General features: G+C 39.0%; 1 protein-coding gene across 2 annotated transcripts in view; it reads left to right on the forward strand.

Moving 5' to 3' along the window:
• The first annotated feature begins 296 nt into the window (after positions 1–296).
• PRKDC (protein kinase, DNA-activated, catalytic subunit) overlaps positions 297–18,241 on the forward strand; it is an 83,883-nt gene continuing 65,938 nt past the window's right edge. For both annotated transcript variants that reach the window (XM_048938537.1, XM_048938538.1), the window contains exons 1-24: positions 297–566; positions 646–722; positions 801–893; positions 2,368–2,442; positions 3,380–3,488; positions 4,638–4,750; positions 5,423–5,522; positions 6,019–6,074; positions 6,204–6,234; positions 7,160–7,317; positions 7,506–7,652; positions 9,410–9,574; positions 10,237–10,405; positions 11,079–11,128; positions 11,678–11,815; positions 12,102–12,251; positions 12,706–12,821; positions 13,526–13,685; positions 14,230–14,316; positions 14,696–14,815; positions 15,181–15,340; positions 15,597–15,703; positions 16,653–16,743; positions 17,678–17,841. In XM_048938537.1, coding sequence (XP_048794494.1) covers positions 434–566; positions 646–722; positions 801–893; positions 2,368–2,442; positions 3,380–3,488; positions 4,638–4,750; positions 5,423–5,522; positions 6,019–6,074; positions 6,204–6,234; positions 7,160–7,317; positions 7,506–7,652; positions 9,410–9,574; positions 10,237–10,405; positions 11,079–11,128; positions 11,678–11,815; positions 12,102–12,251; positions 12,706–12,821; positions 13,526–13,685; positions 14,230–14,316; positions 14,696–14,815; positions 15,181–15,340; positions 15,597–15,703; positions 16,653–16,743; positions 17,678–17,841 — 2,769 coding nt within the window. In that variant the 5' untranslated portion in view covers positions 297–433. The remainder of the gene's footprint in view (positions 567–645; positions 723–800; positions 894–2,367; positions 2,443–3,379; positions 3,489–4,637; positions 4,751–5,422; positions 5,523–6,018; positions 6,075–6,203; positions 6,235–7,159; positions 7,318–7,505; positions 7,653–9,409; positions 9,575–10,236; positions 10,406–11,078; positions 11,129–11,677; positions 11,816–12,101; positions 12,252–12,705; positions 12,822–13,525; positions 13,686–14,229; positions 14,317–14,695; positions 14,816–15,180; positions 15,341–15,596; positions 15,704–16,652; positions 16,744–17,677; positions 17,842–18,241) is intronic.

Consider the following 18,241-nt stretch of genomic DNA (forward strand, 5'->3'; position numbering starts at 1 on the left):
CCTGCCCGAAGCCTCACAGTGCGGGCAGCAGCATGGTGCGAACCGTTCGCCGTTCCACGGACCGTTAATCGCCGTGGGTCGAACGTTGCATCCCCCCTCAGCGCGGAGTGGTACCGCCCTCAGTTGATCGAGTTTCGCGGCAAAATGAGTCCTGTGGGCGGGCCGGGGGAGCGGCCCATTCTGCATGAAGACGGGTGGGTGATGTTTGCCGGTCACTACAGACAACTTTCCGGAGAGATAAAAACCCTACGTTGCGCTTCTCCACACGTCCTTGCCCTATTGGAATAATTCGTCCAGCGTTTCCCCACTGTTCTCCTTCCTCAGAGTGCGCCAACCTGGATACGATAGAGGCCTTCCCCCTCCTATCGCTCCTGGTAGCGTTGGGTCAGTCCGAGGGGCGGCCCCTCGCGGCCCCCAGTCCGTACTGAGCAGGATGGCGGGCGGCGTGCAGGAGTACCTCCAGCAGCTGCACGGCTGTCTGCAGCCTGGCGATGCCATGCGCGGCTATGGGCTGCTGCGCGGCCTTGGAGAGGCCTGCCTCACCTGCTCGGCCGGCGGCGCGCTGGGTGCGGCCCGGGGCTGGGGGTGGGGCGGGAAGGGCGGCTGGGGGAGCCGAGGTCCGACTGTCTGTCCGTTCCCCTGCAGCGCTGCACGTCTCCCTGGTGTTCGCCCCGGAGCGCGGCCTGCTGGCTTTCGTCTGCCGCTCGCTCGGCGTGGAGGAGGTGGGTCGGCACCGAGCTGCTCTGCCGGGCGCGGCCAAGCCGTGCGCTGTCAGAGCTTCTTAACTTTTGCCCTTTCAGTTTCGAGAATGCAGAGAAGAAGCGCTGAAGTTTCTCTGCGTCTTTTTGGAAAAGATTGGAGAGAGTGTTCATCCTTACGCCTGCAGCCTTAAGGTGGGTGAGCAGCACCTGCTATCCAGGAACCTCTGCCAGGTGCTTGGACTGTGTCCAGGTTAGGGCATAGAGCCACGGAATCTTCTGTGCTGGAATAGACTCACAGCGATCACCAGGTCCAGATCCTGGCTCTGTGCTACACCATGCAAAATCCAAACCAATTGTCTGAGAGCATTGTCCAGACTGTCCTTGAACTCTGGTACTTGGGGCCATGCCCACCACCCTCTGGTGCAGACCTTTTCCCTAACCCTCAGCTTCCCCTCCCCTGCCATACCCTCAGTGGGCTTCACAGTGGCTGTCCTACCTGCAAAGTGCTCTGCCGGTGCTGAGAGAAACTCAGGTGCTGCATGGTGTGGTCAGTGCAACAGCGCAGAGTGGAATGGTTTCTTTGTAAGCTTTCTGTATTATTTAAAATACTAGTTCTTTAGGAAATACTGGTTAATAATTTATAATTTATACCAATTAAATGTGTGGTTTAGTTTATGTATGTGTGTGTGTGTGTGTGTATATATATATATATATGTATATATATATATATATATATATATATATAAAATAGAATTGTTAAGGTTGCAGAGGACCTCTAAGATCATCTAGTCCAACTATCAGCCATCCCCACCACACCTCCACGTTTCTTGAACACCTCCAGGGATGGTGACTCCACCTCCTCCCTGGGCAGCCTGTGCCATTGCCTCACCGCTCTTTCTGAGAAGGAATTGTTCCTAATATCCAACTCCCCTGGCACAACTTGAGGCCATTACTTCTCATCACTATTACCTATGAGAAGAGATTGACCTCCACCTTGCCACCCCATCTCCAAACTGAACAATCCCAGTTCCCTCATTCACTCCCCATAAGACTTATGTTCCAGACCCCTCACTAGTTCCATTGCCCTTCTCTGGACTTACTCCAAGGCCTTGATGTCTTTCTTATGCTGAGGGGTTCAAAACTGAATGCAGTACTCAAAGTGCGGCCTCACCAGTGCTGAGTACAAGGGAGGGTACATATAAGTACATGTAAGCGTATGCTTATATGTGTATGACTTTTTTAAATGCTCCTGTTCTGGTGGTTAGTTCTAAAGTTTCTCCTGAAATGCTGCCGTTCTCACAACGTACACTGGAATTAGTGGAAACTATTCCATCTCTAATTCTGGGGTAGCTTGCACACCGTAGCTTTGCATAGAAGTGCTTGCCTGTAATGGTGTGATTCCTGATACCAAATTAGCAGCTGCTTGCTGTGAGGAATGGGGGGTCAGAGGCAGCAGGCTTGCCCTTTCTTGCTTGCTGATATCTTTGTATCAGATATTGTCTCTGGAATTGCTTTCAGATTCATATCTTTGTTGTTTTAACTCTTTAAAAAAAACTTCCACTTGTTAGGATCAGATGCTTTAAAAAGGTAGATAACTATTTTGTTTGCTACTAGTTTATTTCAGGACCTATATGAGTACTATAATCTTTGTTTTTTTTCTATCTAGCAAACTTGCATTAGTGTTTATACAAAAGAGAGAGCAGCAAAATGTAGAATTCCAGCTCTGGAACTTCTGATTAAGGTAAAATATATTTTATAGTTTATCTTTTTCCTAGAAAAAATTAAAAAATCTGTTCTATTGATGCAGTTCTGCTATGTCAAGAGGAAGATCTGTGCACAACAACAGCAAAAGCATATTGATAGTCCAATATTAGATGTTAATAAAATACATGTCTTGATGACAAATTGACTTTGATATTCCTACAGTAGGTTGCTCAGATGTAAACATGTAATTCCTTCATCTAATGGCAAGACAAATTGCTTTGGGGCAGTCACGGATTTTTCTGTTTTCCAGTTTATCCAGTTATTATGGTTCTTTAAGGAGAAATTTTCAAATTAAAAATACTGTGTTCCTCAATATCATGTATTACTGTGCATGAAAAGTGGAAGAAAAGGACTTTTTCAGAACACTTACTGCTGTGTGAACAGCAATCTTGTTATGTATTTCCTGTGAGTGCGCTTACACCTTTGTTCTGTGAATGCTTTTGCACCTGCTGAGTTGTGTTACTGAGGAACAAAGCTCTCTTCTGAGAGAGGCAGTTCTTCTACAGGTTAGTTTGGCTGTGCAGCTGAAGACAGGAAAATACAGAATGTGGTAAAAGCTGCTACAGACTCATAAGCATATGTATGATGGCTTTTTGTTTTACATGTATATGTGTGTATGCTATGTATTTTTCATGTGATCTGTACTTAACATATGACAGTAAGTATAACATAATACAGCGTATTAACTATGAAGATTTATTTATTATGCACTCATAGGAAGATAGCTTCTTAAGAAATCAATTTCATTCATGCCAATACTCTTTTCTGGACGAGTTACCTTAATCCTGTTTTGCTGAATGATTTATTTAAGTTGACGTTGTGCTTATGAACTGTGCTTTTATTTAGACCAAATAATACTGCTATCCTAATCCTAATTATTTTCCTAACTTTTCTTTGTTACTTATTTATTCCAGTTGCTCCAAAGCTTACGACGTTCCTGCCTGATGGAAGAGATGAAAGTTGGGGAAATCTTTAATAAATTTTATGGGGAGCTTGCTATAAGAAGTAAAGTTTCTGATACAGGTAGATTTTAGTTCTCCCGCCTGCATCTTTTGTTTTATTTGTTTTTATTTGATCATTCCCCACATAAATTGGAATTGTATTCCCTTTGCAAGTGTGTTTGGAAATGGTAGCTGTCATATTTTAGAGCTAGTAAAATTTGTTCAGGTCTTCTGATTGTGGTCATGCAGTTTGCTGTTCTTAGTAGACCTGCATATATGTGTAAGCTATAGATGGGAACAGTTAGATAATTCAGTTGAGCAGTAATGATGTATATGTTATTTTACATTGGTGATGTAAAGGAATGCATGTCTCTGAATGCCTAAATCCTGGTAGTAATTCCAGCTTTCTTGTTGTAAACCAACTTATTTAGGTTGGTGGCCCTGCCTGTGGCAGGGGGTTGGAATTTGATGATTTTTGGGGGTCCCTTCCAACCTAAGCCCTTCTGTGATTATTTGCCCAGGTTATTAGATTTTTTTTTTTTCCAGGCTCACTGCTAACCCAGTGTAGCTGAACCTTACAGGCTAGTACTGTACCTGCTTCATAATGGTACGCACACCTACCCCTGTACATTTGAGCTTTTGTCAATAAAGAGTAACTTCCAGGCTGCCAGTCCCGAGGGAAGTTCATGTAATCGCCAGCTGTTGGCTAAAGCTTGTCATAACCTTATTCCAACCCTAACAATTGTTGTTCCACAGAGGTGCAGTTTTAGTTTGATAGTTCCTGCAGTGATCAACTCTAAAGTGAGATCATCAGTCCCTGCCTTGAAGTTAGCATGTTGATAGGAGCTCTAGTCTGATGGCCTTTCAGTTTCAGTTAAGATTTTATCTTGACAGGTCTATCCCTTACACAGTCTGCTGTGCATGTGCAGAACCCGGTTAGACTGAACTCAAGCTCAGTAATTTCTGCTAGCTGTTGGCCTTAACCCCAGTGGGTTTTTCTAAGCCCTTTTAAAAAAGAATATTTATTAATGTCAAATAGGAATGCATCTCACGTCACATTGTATAGATATATAGCTGTGTATTTATGTGTGCCATGAAGAGCCAGTCTTCCCACATGCTAATCATTAAATAAAAACCTCAGGAATGGTTTTCTTGTGCTTGCAAGTTATGTAGTAATTGCAGTGGAAATGATAAAGGAAATAATATTTAGTAATATTAAATTACTTTCTAGTACTGGAGAAGATCTATGAGCTTTTGGGAGTTTTGGGAGAAGTCCATCCTACTGACATGATTAACAACTCTGAAAAACTATTCCGAGCGTATTTGGGAGAGCTTAAAACACAGGTATGTCTGGAACTTTTTTCAGGCTCTTTCATTGCTTTATGTTTGTTTGTTTTCATTTGGTATACGTAGTGCTGTATGTTGGATTAGTATTGTATCTACTACATCTTATAGAGATCTAACTGGATGAGCATAAATGCTTCCTAAGGGACTGCTTTAGTGCTCCAGTTCTGAAAAGTTTTCAAAGTAAAAATGTTAAGGCCATCAGACGGCAAATGATCAATTTACTGTAAGAAAAGATGATGCGTGATGATCATTGCAGTAGTACCAGAGCAAAGTTACATTGCCACTCACTCAAAGCTTCTGATTTAGGCTCTATTGGCTGCTTAATCCTCGCGCTTTTGGGAAATACTAGAGTTGTGCCAGCTTCACTTTGCTTTATTATTTACTTTCAAGAAGTTAGTATGTTCTATCTGAATTTTACTATGTTTGGCCTCGATGGGACGTATTTTATATTTGTTGAAAGATTTCTTATTCTTTTGTAGTTAAACACCTTTCCAACTTATTTGAAATTTCTGAATACTGGATGTTTCTTTCATCTTAAATTTGTAGCTATGGGTACTGACAGTTGGAGTGTGTTATTTTAACTACACTTCTAGGAACTGAGAAAGGATGTAAGTTTATTTTGGATTGAGCATATATGTATTTATATTTTTCAATTCTCACTTGATTTAGATGACATCAGCTACGAGGGTCCCCAAGCTACCTGTTGTAGCAGGATGCCTACGGGGACTGACTGCACTCATGTACAACTTTACCAAGTCTGTGGATGAAGGTATGTAGTTTTTCTGTATGAAAGACAGTTAACTATTGCACAGCCAGCAAACAGCACTGTTTCTTGTTGTGTGCTCAGAACAAAAATTCTCCAGTGTTAGATGACTTACGTGAAAGCAAGGCCTATCCAGCTACATGATCCTTGTGGTCTGTCTGCATGTGGGATGGCTTGATTACAGTGTTTCTGTATGTAAAGCTTTGAAGTGCTACTTTCTAACCAAAAGTGGGCAGCGGAGACGGGTACACTGAAGCTGGAGTGCCATTTTATACAGATGAGTGTTTCCTTTAGAAGAGACTGAATACAGATGTACATTTTTTTTTCATAGGCGCAAGTATTTCAGTAAAAAAAACCCCCACAACATCCATGCTCCTTGAGATACTTGAAGTTTTCCAATCCTATTTCTTCGTATTCTACCCTAGCTTTGGGTAAAAGTATCTTTGTCTACACGTAACCTTTTGTGTGTCAGTAATAAAATACTTATTGGTTTGTTTCACAGATGCTCAAACTTCAAAGGAGATCTTTGATTTTGCAGTGAAGGCTATCAGGCCACAGGTAGATCTGCTGTATGTTAATTTGTTAATTGCTCTTTCAATATGTTTATTGTATTATTCAGCTAATAAATTCATTAGATGAATAATAGTTTACATTTGGATGACTTTTTTTTTTTTTTTAAATCTTAAGGTCGATCAGAAGCGATATGCAGTACATCTAGGTAAGACTTTAAATTATCTTAGTTTGTGCTTTGGGCTCTACCACTCATGTGATTAATTATTCTTTCAGGAGATGTTTGTTCTCTGTTGGCTCTCTCCATGTCTTTCCAGTCTTGTCTTCTGAGCTTATCAGGGTCCAGAACTGGAGTACTTTAGGTTGGAATCTAAAGAATTAAATGTGTATATGGTTAAACTAAGTACATATAATTGGCTTATGATCAGAAATCTACTTGATGCCATTTGTCCCTCTGCAGTGAATACAAAATTGTGGTATAAGAAGGCTAGAAGTAGAAAGAGCAATGTAGCAAATTAGGATCAAAAAAGAGGGAAGCTGGGAACAAACAAAGCCTGCAAAGGCAATGAGAAACTGACCTGTGAAATATCTATGGCTTACTCAAAAAGTGCTAAAATGTGAGATTTCAGCACTTGGCCCTCAGCAACTGTGAGGTGTAAACTCTTCTTTAAAGGTAGTCTGGCTAGGTTAAACAGTTACATTCTTACAGATATTAAAATTTAATTTATGCCTAAGTTTGAGACTGTGAAATTACCTGTATTCTGAACAATTTGAAGGAGGAGTAGACTTGAGAATATGTCCTCAGCACAAAACCAAACCAAATCCTTGTGAAATGTGTGATCAATTATTTGCAATAAAAGTCAAGTCCCTTACTTTTTTTTACTGTTAATGAAGATAATCTGAGAATAATGCTATGACTTCTATTAAAAGAAGGGTATGTTAGAGAGTCGTTTTTGTGCTTAAGTTTTCAGTGTTTGGATACTGGTACTATAGCTGTTGGAAAAATACACTTTTATGCCTTCCAGTTGTGGTAAATACACCCACCTGAAGTACTGATGTTCATTTGAATTGTGTTGCCTGTTTTCAGACAGTGGAATATGAGGTTTTTAATGATAATTGTTTTTAAATTGCAGCTGGTTTACAGTTGTTCAGCTGGCATGCTGCTCAGTTTGGTACCCTGCTCTTGGACAGCTATGTCATGCTCTTTGAAACAATGTGTAGATGGTGTGGCCACACAAATCAAGAGCTGAAGAAAGCTGGTCATAATGCACTGGATTCATTCCTCAAGCAGGTATTGTAACTTTCCTGGGATCTCTGAGGCTAAATCGAAGTCAGGTTCTGTGAAGGAGAGGGAATATTTGCTGCTTGCAAGTAAATTGCTAGTAATTACTTTGAAATACTTCATATTACGAGCTAGGTATCTTGTAGGATTTACTGTTATTTTCTGGAAATCCTGACATTTTAATATCTGCTCTACAGATGTCTTTAATGGTGGCGAAGGATGCAGAGCTACACAGGAGCAAATTGAAGTTCTTCATGGAGCAGTTCTACGGGATCATCAGAAGAATGGATTCGAGCAACAAGGAGCTGTCCATTGCTATCCGTGGATATGGGCTGTTTGCAGCAGTATGTGCAGGGATTTTGTTCTGATAAAGCAGCGTACTGAATGGATTTAAAGCTAAGATTCATATACCATATTTACGTGGAGAGCAAATTGTTTCAAGATGTGCTCCTAAGAATCACTAGTATTGTGATAGAGTAGCTGGTTCCTAGCTGAGTTCTTTCCGTTTTGCTGCAATTTGAGCAGAGTGCATTTGTTTTGTAGAATTTTGAGCGTTCATTGTTACAGCTTAGTCTTTCTCTTCCAGGATATGAGTTTGAAGGGAATGAGTTAAAAATTAAGTGTTTAAGATAACTGAATTGTCTGAACCGTATTAAAAATATCTGTTAGGCGATAGAAGAATTTAATTAGAAGTACATAACTTAAATACAAAAATAGTATAATTCTGAGAACTTTAAGAGGAAGACGAATCTTAATACTGAAATACCTGTAAGTCTTTAATGTGCATAGATCTTTAGTTAGAAACACTAATAGCTGTTGGCCTGGATAGACTGAATCTTGGTTAAGTTTCAGATGCTAGGTGAAGAAGCAAGTCTTGCTGCCACTGCAGTGAGTAATTGCAGAAAGAACACGCATTGAGTGATCGGTTCAGGCTCAAGGTAGACTATTTCGCAGTCCAAATACTAAGATAATTCTGAGCTTACTGATTACTTTGTAACATTACAGAAAAACGGTTCTACAAGTGATCAGTGGATGATCTTTGTTACTCTCTTCTTAAGCAGATCACATTCAACCTTTAGCCTAACTTTTGATGCCATCAGGGGGCTGGAGCACCTCCCCTATGAGGACAGGCTGAGGGAGTTGGGCTTGTTCAGCCTGGAGAAGAGAAGGCTGCGGGGTGACCTCATTGCAGCCTATCAATACCTGAAGGGAACCTACACCCAGGAGGGGAGTGAACTCTTCAAAAGGGCTGACAACAGCAGGACTAGGGGAAATGGTTTTAAGTTGAAGGAGGGAAGATTTAGGTTGGATGTTAGGGGGGAGTTCTTTACTAGGAGAGTGGTTAGGCCCTGGAACGGGCTGCCCAGGGAGGTTGTGGATGCCCCGTCCTTGGACGTGTTTAAGGCCAGGTTGGACGGGGTCCTGGGCAACCTGATCTGAATGTGTATGTTTGGTGGCCCTGCTAGGCAGGGGGGTTGGAACTACGTGATCCTTGGGGTCCCTTCCAACCCGGGTGATTCTGTGATTCTGTGATTTTGTTTTCCACTGTTGCCTACATCAGTCTGTTATTCTTCTACTGTCAGTTTCCTGTGACTGGTTTTGCCTGTGTCCTGCATCTTGGTTCTTTTTTCCCTAAGATTATTTTCAGACTAGCTTATGCTAAATCCAGATACCTATAGAATGATACCTAAGTTGCAGTGAGAGCATTATTATGTACCCCTAGTATTGTCTGGGATGCGCTCTGCTTGTTGGTAAGTTTAGAAGTAGTCTTTCATCCTCTGTTTATGTAGATCCTGACATAACAGAAGTTGAGAATTCAGGCTGCTGGGTTAAATGTTGTTGTAGCCTGTGAGTGATAATTGGAAAGCCATTAAGGTATGCCACATTTCTTTAATGCAGCTAGTTCAAATGTGAAGCTCAGTATTAGCATCTGTAATGCCCTATTTGATATGTTTAAAGCTGCATTCCAGATACTGATTTCATGGGGAATTCAAAGTGATTATTGTTATGATTGTTGCAGCAGAGACTTGTTTTTAGTGCTACAGCATGTTTGCTTGCTTGTGTGAAGTTGCTAACTGGTTTTTTGTTTTCTCTCTGTAAGCCCTGCAAAGCTGTACATCCTACGGATGTTGACGCCATGTACGTTGAGCTCCTGCAGCGCTGTAAGCAAATGTACCTGACGGAGGCAGAGACAGTGGATGACCACCTGTATCAGCTTCCAAGTTTCCTCCAGTCCATCGCAAGTGTGATACTCCATTTAGACACAGTAAGTGGAGTATTTAAAGTTCCAGTCAAAAAGTTTTTAATGCAGCCTGCAATGTATGAGAAGGTAGTAACAGTGAACTTGAAATACCTGTGATGGAAGGTATTTCGTTATTTGAAATATTATGGCTTTAGCTCCTACAGGGTGGGAGAATATCAGGAGAATATTAGATTCTATTTGAATAGAGAAAATGCTTGAAATATACTCTTTCTTAATTGAATTTTTTAGAACGTACTGAAAGCTTTTGGTACTTATACGTAGTGTATTCTCCGAGGCTGATACTTTGATTTTCCTCTGTTGCTGTGTATTGTCTGAGTTCTAACGAGGGTTTTTTTCCATATCCTATCTGAAACTGGGAAGTGAGGCTAAGGTGGAGATTATTTTGATTCTCTTTTCAGATTAAGGGTGAACAGATTTTACTGCTGTGTTTTTCTTGTTTAAGTAAATGGTACTTTGCTAATAAGATTACAATGGGCTCCATTGTAGTTCTGAACTGCTCAGGAACCACTTTTTATCATGTGCTCCAGGAAATTTTCTGTTTTTCTCAATGTCTAAGATAAATTTGCCTGCTAAATCTTCTACTGTTTCCCAGAATAGGCCACAGTGTAAACTCTTGTGAAGCTATTTTGTTGTATTTGTATGTTTTTTTTGCTTATTTCTTCCAGATTCCAGAAGTGTACACTCCAGTTCTTGAACATCTAGTTGTGCTACAAATCAATAGCTTTCCACAATACAGTGAAAAAATGCAGTTAGTCTGTTGCAGATCTATAATAAAAGTGTTTCTAGCTCTCTCAATAAAAGGTCCTGTTCTCTGGAGTTTTATTGGCACTGTTGGTGAGTCTGTGATATTTGTTTTGATTTATTTTCTTTTCTCCCCCTTAATGATAAACTATTTCTAACAGTTTTATGGAAGAGCCGTTTGGAGTCATTAATGGATGGAAAAATGTTTCCTTTCTAATGAAAAAATAGAGTTTTTATTGTGTTCCTACTTTTTGGGGGGGGGGAGGGGGAGGAGGAGGGGAAGTTAGAGGGAAGGAATTTGGGTGGTTCAAATCCATCACTGAACCACTTAGGAAGACTTTTAAGATTTGCTTTAGCTGACAGTGTGCTGATGATCAAAGGCAGGAGAATGTATTATCTGTAGGATAGGAAGGCTTTCACAAAAAAAGTAGTACAAAAATCTGTTCAGTATTCTTTCAGTTACACTTATAAAATATCACAGAGGGTAGGGACAACATCACCTATATTAGAAATGCATGCATTTTAAGCTCTCAAACTTCACAGTAAAATATGAAAATTCCAAGTATGCAGTTATTAAGATTCTAAGTGTGATAGTATTGGTAGCTGGCAATTCTAGTAGCTTCCAGCATGCTGACATTTTGTTATAGTGATTTTTAGTTTTTCAGTTATTTTACAGTGGCTTTTCTGTTATCGTGGCTTTTTCACTGTTTTCTTGTTTGTGATTTGGAGTGTGTTGTACAGCTGATGTTATTTTATTTTGTTGCAGTGCATCAGGGATTAATCAGAGTATTCTCCAAGCCAATGACATTTTCAAAGGTAAAATAACTTTTAAAATATTTTTCATCTAAATTTTTAGAATATACTATCCAGTTCTTGGACATCTAGTCCAGCAAACAGAAAGGTCTAAAGCCAGAAATACTACTGTCAGTCTTGAGTGTCATCCCTTTTGTTACTTGTTTCTGGTCCCTACATCAGCATAATAACAAAGTTTCTCTTGTAATGGATGTTGTAGCAGGGAATATACATTTGTTCTTTGGAGTTCTTTGCTTAGGTCATCTAAGGAGGTTGTGGTTAATGTCACCCAGCTTTCTTCCAGGCTAGCAAAATTTGGAAACTCAAAGTTTTTCTCATTGTTTCTATCAAGAGGATGATAAAGCTCTTAAATCCTGTGCAGCAGGAATCTCTCATATAACTGACCACTGGAAGGACTTATGATGATGCTTTTCTGTTCTTTTCAGATTGGTTAAATAAGAAAGCCAAACATTTCAGGTTTCTACATAGACAATTAATTTTACATGCTGTTTTAGCTTGAGTCAGGATGCTATATGTTATACAGTGTTTCTGAAAAGTACTCTGTCCTTTCAGGATGTTTTCAGAAAAGAAACTTCTGGATCAGAAGACTTCCCAGAAGCTGGAGAGGTTGAGACACCAAAATGGAAAGTACCAACCTATAAGGACTATCTGTATCTCTTCAGAAGTTTACTGAGTTGTGATATGATGAAGGTAAAGACACAGTTAACATGGTAATCCAAGATGAAAAGTAACCCTGAGACTTACTGTTGCTTTTCTAACCTCAGACTTGTTCTGGATGTCCTGCTGCAATATAATTCTTGATTTTTTTGTTGAATTTTGTCACTGATAAATTAGTTAAATAGGGATGAATTTAGGCTTCTATAGCATAAGAAACCTCTAAAGCCAGATTGTCTAAATCATTCAAGCCTTCGTTTGTAAATTCAAGAGTTAATTCTTATTGCTGTTTTGAAACACAAACCTTCTTCCTCCTACAAAGGAATCCATTTTTGAAGAAGAAAACTTTCTTACTGGAAATTCACCACTGCAGTCTCTGAATCGGTTGCTGTATGATGAACTCATCAAATCTATTTTGAAGATTATTGAGAAGTTGGATCTGACTGTTCAGAAACTGAATGTCCATGAGCAGGTGAGACCTAATGACATGCCTATTAATTTCTGCTGTAGTAAAGGAACCAAGATCACATTCCTTGTTTTGTTTTCATTATGGTTATATAGCTCCTTATAATGTCTTTGAAGTAATAGTCATATTTGTTAAAACAATTTACTTCATACTTTTTGATATTGCACTGCAGTATTAGCAGATGGAAACATGAGATTCAGAAGTAGCTGATAGGATCCGTTGTTACAGACTTTACTCTGGCATCTAGTGGATTTTGGTTTTGTACTCACTTTTTCCTTATTGGCAACTATTTCTTACTCTTTTATTAATTATTGATCTGCCAGTCATCAGTTGTTTGTGTCAGACTAGATTGTAACAAACACAAAAAGCAGAAGAGTCATACAATTTATCTGGAAAAATGGTGTAAATGATTTCTGTGTTGTTTGAGATCCAGTATTCTTGTTTCAATATTTCATTTTAGGATGAAAATGAAACTGACAATGTTTTTATTGAGCCTACTTCTGACCCTGCTTCAAACCTTCAGCCAAAGAAGCCTACGGACTTTATTGCCTTTATAAACTTGGTAGAATTCTGCAGGTACTAACAATATATCACATTAACTACACATAATAATATGTGTAGTTAAAAGGTTACAAAATGATTGGAAGAAATTTAGAGGGAGTTTTATTTAAGAGCATATTTCTGACTTACGACCATAATCAATATTTCAGAGTGGTGATTAGCTGGGAAATTGTGTTTCAGACATCTGAGATGTGGGTAAAAAACACAGTAGCTCATCTGGAGAACAGGAAACATCATTTGATTATTTGGTTGTAATTATCTTTCAGTACATGTTGTAACTTCCCATATTACACTGGCCATATATGCAGTAATTACTTCAGAGACCAGAAATGGTTGTGTGCCAGGTAATATCAGGCATTAAGTGAAAGGAACAGTGTTGCTTGTCAGTGTAGGTCCAGCTGATTTCCTATAGCAATACTGCAGTCTATTTTGGTAATGAAATGTGGTATGTTTGTGTGTCTGTACAAATTTGATAGTGAGGTGTAAGGAGGAAGAATTTGCTTTGCACTATGAAGCAAAATAAAGATCTTCTTATGGTTACCTTGGATGGTGGCATGTAATTAGTACCTTGCTGTCTTTGGGGGTGCATTTTAGATACAGTGCTTGTCTTCCTGGTACTAATGTGAAAGTTTGGGAAGAGAAAAAATTGTGTTTGAATAACATTCTTTTTCTTCCACCCCCATTTTTTTTTCCGTATGATTTGTGTGTGTCTACTTTAGAGACATACTTCCAGATAAACATGTTGAATACTTTCAGCCTTGGGTGTATTCCTTTGGTTACGAGCTTATTATACATTCAACGAGACTACCTCTTATCAGTGGATTCTACAAGCTGCTTTCTGTTACAATGAAGATTGCCAAGAGAATAAAATACTTTGAGGTGAGATGTCTTTTCCCATTGGAGATGTAGAGTGTTTCATTACTGGTGGGACAGTTCTTTATATAAGTCTTTTATGCATGTATGTGCAGTGCCAAAAGTTTATTATAACTGTTACCCACTGGCTTTCAATGTTTTGTGCTATTTCTGATATGACAGCTATTGTACAGTGACAGTGTTTCATCCCATATTGTGTAGCTCCGCACAGAACTGTTCTTCCTGCTGCTGGTAATAGTGCCAAGTGAAGCAAAATTGATTCCCAATAAATATGTTGGTACTGTAGATGCTGTCGTGAGCTGCTTGCTTGCCACCTGCACATTCACACTTGGAGATTTTCTCTTTCTTTTATGACTTATTGAAGGAAAAGGGAAGTAGAAAATTAAGTGTTCGTGGTACTACTAAGCTTTGAGAGAATAAACATACATTTAAGTTTTCAGTGATGAAGAGTTCCTTAGTTACAGATTTGTTGTGAGTTCAACTTGTATTTTATGTTTGTGCTATGTTGCTACAGATTTTAACACTGTTGATTTGTGGATTCTGTTGGTAGGGTGTCAGTCCAAAGAGTCTCAGAAAAGCTGCTGAAGACCCTGAAAAGAGTTCTTGCTTTGCCCTGTTTGCAAAGTTTGGAAAAGAGGTAGGTTATTTTGCTGGCTAGCATACTTAATCTGAAAATAAGCATAAATTACTCAGTCAAAATTGTATCTTCTTAAAAATCTTACAATATATATAATAGCAGTACTCCAGCTGTTTGAATTTTACAGTATAGGAGGGTTTTAAAATCTTATTCTTCCTGTGTTTGTTCTCAGTATCAGTAACAGTGTATTGGTCACTGAGTTATTTCTCATTTGTGCGTCCAGATAATTGTGCATTGAGTACTTCATGATAAACATCTGTGGGTGGATTACATTCCAGTATTGTTTTTGAGTTGTGTGTTTTACGTGGATGTTAATATGGGTAATATCAAGACCTCATGAAGTTTATGACTGTTCTTGGTATATTTTTCTGAATTTTAGGTTACAGCAAAAATGAAACAGTATAAAGATGAGTTGCTGGCATCCTGTCTAAATTTTTTACTCTCTTTACCCCATGACATCATCATGCTTGATATCAAAGCATATATTCCTGCACTGCAGGTAGGTCAAAGCAATGTGTAGTTAACTATTTTTTTCCTTCTAAAACATGTACCAAATTTTTGGAGTAAAGTTAGTAACCGTCGAACTTTGCATTATCTCCAGCATGACAGAGTAGAAATGGGTTGGTTTTCTGGATAAAGAAGTAAATTGTCTGAGTATGCCTTTGTACTTGACTGACTCTGTTAGTGCCTGCATTACAATAGAACAGATATGTCCTGTGCTGATTTTGAGTGAGAAATTGAGCCGACAAAAGTTGCTAGGAAGGAGGATGTTTTATAAGCTCAGAGCTTGCAAATATGGTATCTCCATTTAAATTATAATACTCATTAAAAAGGAGAACTAATGGTTTTACATTTGACACACAGAATGCATTTAAGCTGGGCCTTAGCTGTACACCGATGGCTGATCTGGGACTGGATGCTTTGGAAGATTGGTCAGCTCACATCCCCAGGCATATCATGCAACCTTATTACAAGGATGTGCTACCTCTTCTTGATGGTTATTTGAAAAACTCTGCAACTGCAGGTATGTATGGGCGATTAATTCTTCATGGTTATGCTTAGAGACTTGAATGTGACATTCTTTTTAGTCTGTATTGTTCTTATAGTTGGAAAAGTATCATTTCTTTTATCCCCAGAAGTTCACCATTGTTTTTGAACTAAGATTTCAGTGGTTTTGTTGCTGTTGTTTCTTGTGGTCATTTGTTTTAAGAAACCACGAGTACATGCATGAGGTGCAGGTATACTAAGATAATATTTATATGCTGCTTTTTTTTAATCAGTTGAACCCCAAAATAACTGGGAAGTAAGGAAGCTTTCCCGAGCAGCCCAGAAAGGATTTAACAAAATTGTGATACAGCGTTTAAGAAAAGCAAAAACTTCTTCATTGGTAAGAACATTGATGCTTTTTAGAGTTGAAAGTGAATTAATCACTTTGCAGTGCATCTCATCCTCTCCCATATGTTTCTCTTTTTCTCGGGGTTATTTTTTACCTTACATCAGTCAATTTGTTGAAACCTGTTTAACAGTGTGGCTCAGTGCCATCACACCAACACAGTTGGAAAGATGTCACATTCTAGGGTGAGAATGAGAGAGATGCAGGGAAGGGGAACTTCCAGAAATCTGTTGGATTTCATTATATGTTAGTCTGGTATTGATTCTGACTTAACAGTTTAACTGCATACACATCAGATATTAGTTTGCACGCACAAAATGCTATTTGTGCATACTTGCTATTTGAATGTGTAACTTTCTGTTGTTATCACCTTGTGGACAGGTTCAGTCTTAGAAGTCAAACATACCAGTCATTTTGACCAGTGTCTTCTCAAGTAGCTCCAAAAAAGTGTAGTCTTATTTGTATATGCCAGGTGCAAACTTACTTTTAGGTATGAAACAAATAATTGCTTCTAATACATGTATTATGTAACTCTTTCCAGCTTAGTAGTCTTTAAACAAAATAAAGAAATTTTGTATCCCACACAGGCTGTTAAAAATGTAAATTTTAGGATCTTGGGTTAAAGTGAAAAGTGCAATTTTTACTTCAGATTTCTTATCACTTTAGATTATTACATTTTACCTGTGCTGATAAAATTTTAACCATTACTTGAGAAGTGTGACTGAAAGACCACGGAATGTCTTGAAGGTGTTTTCCAGTGTTTCCTTCTGCTTATTGAAATTAATGGTGCTTTTTTGTTTGATGCTGCTCCTTCACTTTTCTTTACTGTTCTTTCTTTATCCATATGCTAGTAAGTGCTATTCATCCTTTATTCACTCTGTCAACAAATTCATCTGTAGACATAATTCTTCCTTCATTAATATCAATCTTCTGAATTATTCAGGATGACAATCCCTCCTTGGAAGCAGTAAGAACTAGAGTGGCTCGCCTTCTTGGCTCTTTAGGAGGGCAGATCAACCACAACTTAATTACGGGTGGGTAACCTAAAAATATTTATATGTCTCTGCTCTGTCTCTTGAAAGTTAAGTTTAGTGACATCTGAACACCATTTTGAGAATGCATGAGTTTTTCAAGGAAAACTATTTATTTATTTTGACAAAACTGCTTTTATTGAATTTCGAAGTTAAAGAGAACAGAGTATTAACTAACTTACAGAATGCAAAAAACCTGTGTGGAAATCTCACATTAAAGGAAGAAAAATCACCCACATATGAGCATATGGTTTTATTTACTCATACCTCGCCTTCACTCTCTAGCTGTAAAGCTGTTTTGAAATCTCTCATGGTTTACAATTCCTCAACCACTTGTTCCCATCTCCTTATTATGATTCTTGCTTAATTCACTTTTGTGACCTGTGAGCTGTGTAAAACTGTAAGTTTACTTCTTGACTTGTCATTTTAAGGTGCACCATGGTTTTAGCAGATCCAGGTGTTAGAACTTTTAATGTTTAAATTTGTCTTTTCTGCTTTTAAGAACAGTTTTATTTCTGCAAAATAACAGGATGAGAAGTAATGGCCTTTAAGTTGTACTGGGGAGGTTCAGGTTGGATATTAGGAAAAATGTCTTTTCAGCAATAGTGGTGGCGAATTAGAACAGGTTGCCCAGGGAGGTGGTAGAGTCACAATCCCTGGAAGTGTCGTGTGGATGTGGCACTGAGGGCTGCGGTTAGTGTTCATGATGAGGATATGCTGATGGTTGGACTAGAGGAAATTAGAGGTCTTTTCCAACCTTAATGATGGTACAGGGTCTGAAGGAAGTATGGCAGTTTTCCCTGAAGTACCTTGGAGGACAGAGCCACAGGTGTGGTTGTTCTCTGTGCAACTGATGGGGTCTTTATGTTGGATCTGCTTATCTGATCTGTATTACACAACGCTTATTTTTTGTTCTGATATTTTCCAAACGCTTTAGCCACCTCTGCAGAAGAAATGATGAAGAAATGTGTGTCCTGGGACACCGAGAACCGCCTGAGCTTTGCTGTGCCATTTGCAGACATGAAGCCTGTCATCTACTTGGATGTGTTTCTGCCTCGTGTGACTGACCTGGCTCTTTCTGCAAGTGACAGACAAACAAAGGTATTGATGTCCACACGTGTCTTTCTTTATGCTAGCTGAGAAGTACTGCATAAAGTAGTGCCTTCCTTGTTAAGGAAGGCCTGTTTTAATCAGTTCAGAGGTACAAATGTGCTGCTTCTGTGCTGATTCATGATACTATTATTCTGATTGTTTAAAACCTAAAGAACAAACATTGCTATAAGCACTGTCAGACAGCACTGTGCCTTTTTGAGTTAGACTTAGGATAAAAATGAAAGTTTTAAAATAACTGATCTTTGTTGTTGCTTAATGTCCTTCCCATGTCTTCCTTGTGAGTTTGTGGGCTCAGTCCAGCAGAGCACAGAAGTAAATACCTCGCTTCTCTGCTGGGTTGAGATATTGATATCCCTGAACACACAGTGAGGGTGACTTCTTTAGAGAA

Source organism: Lagopus muta, chromosome 3 (assembly GCF_023343835.1).
Source record: "Lagopus muta isolate bLagMut1 chromosome 3, bLagMut1 primary, whole genome shotgun sequence".
NCBI classification, from domain to species: domain Eukaryota; kingdom Metazoa; phylum Chordata; class Aves; order Galliformes; family Phasianidae; genus Lagopus; species Lagopus muta.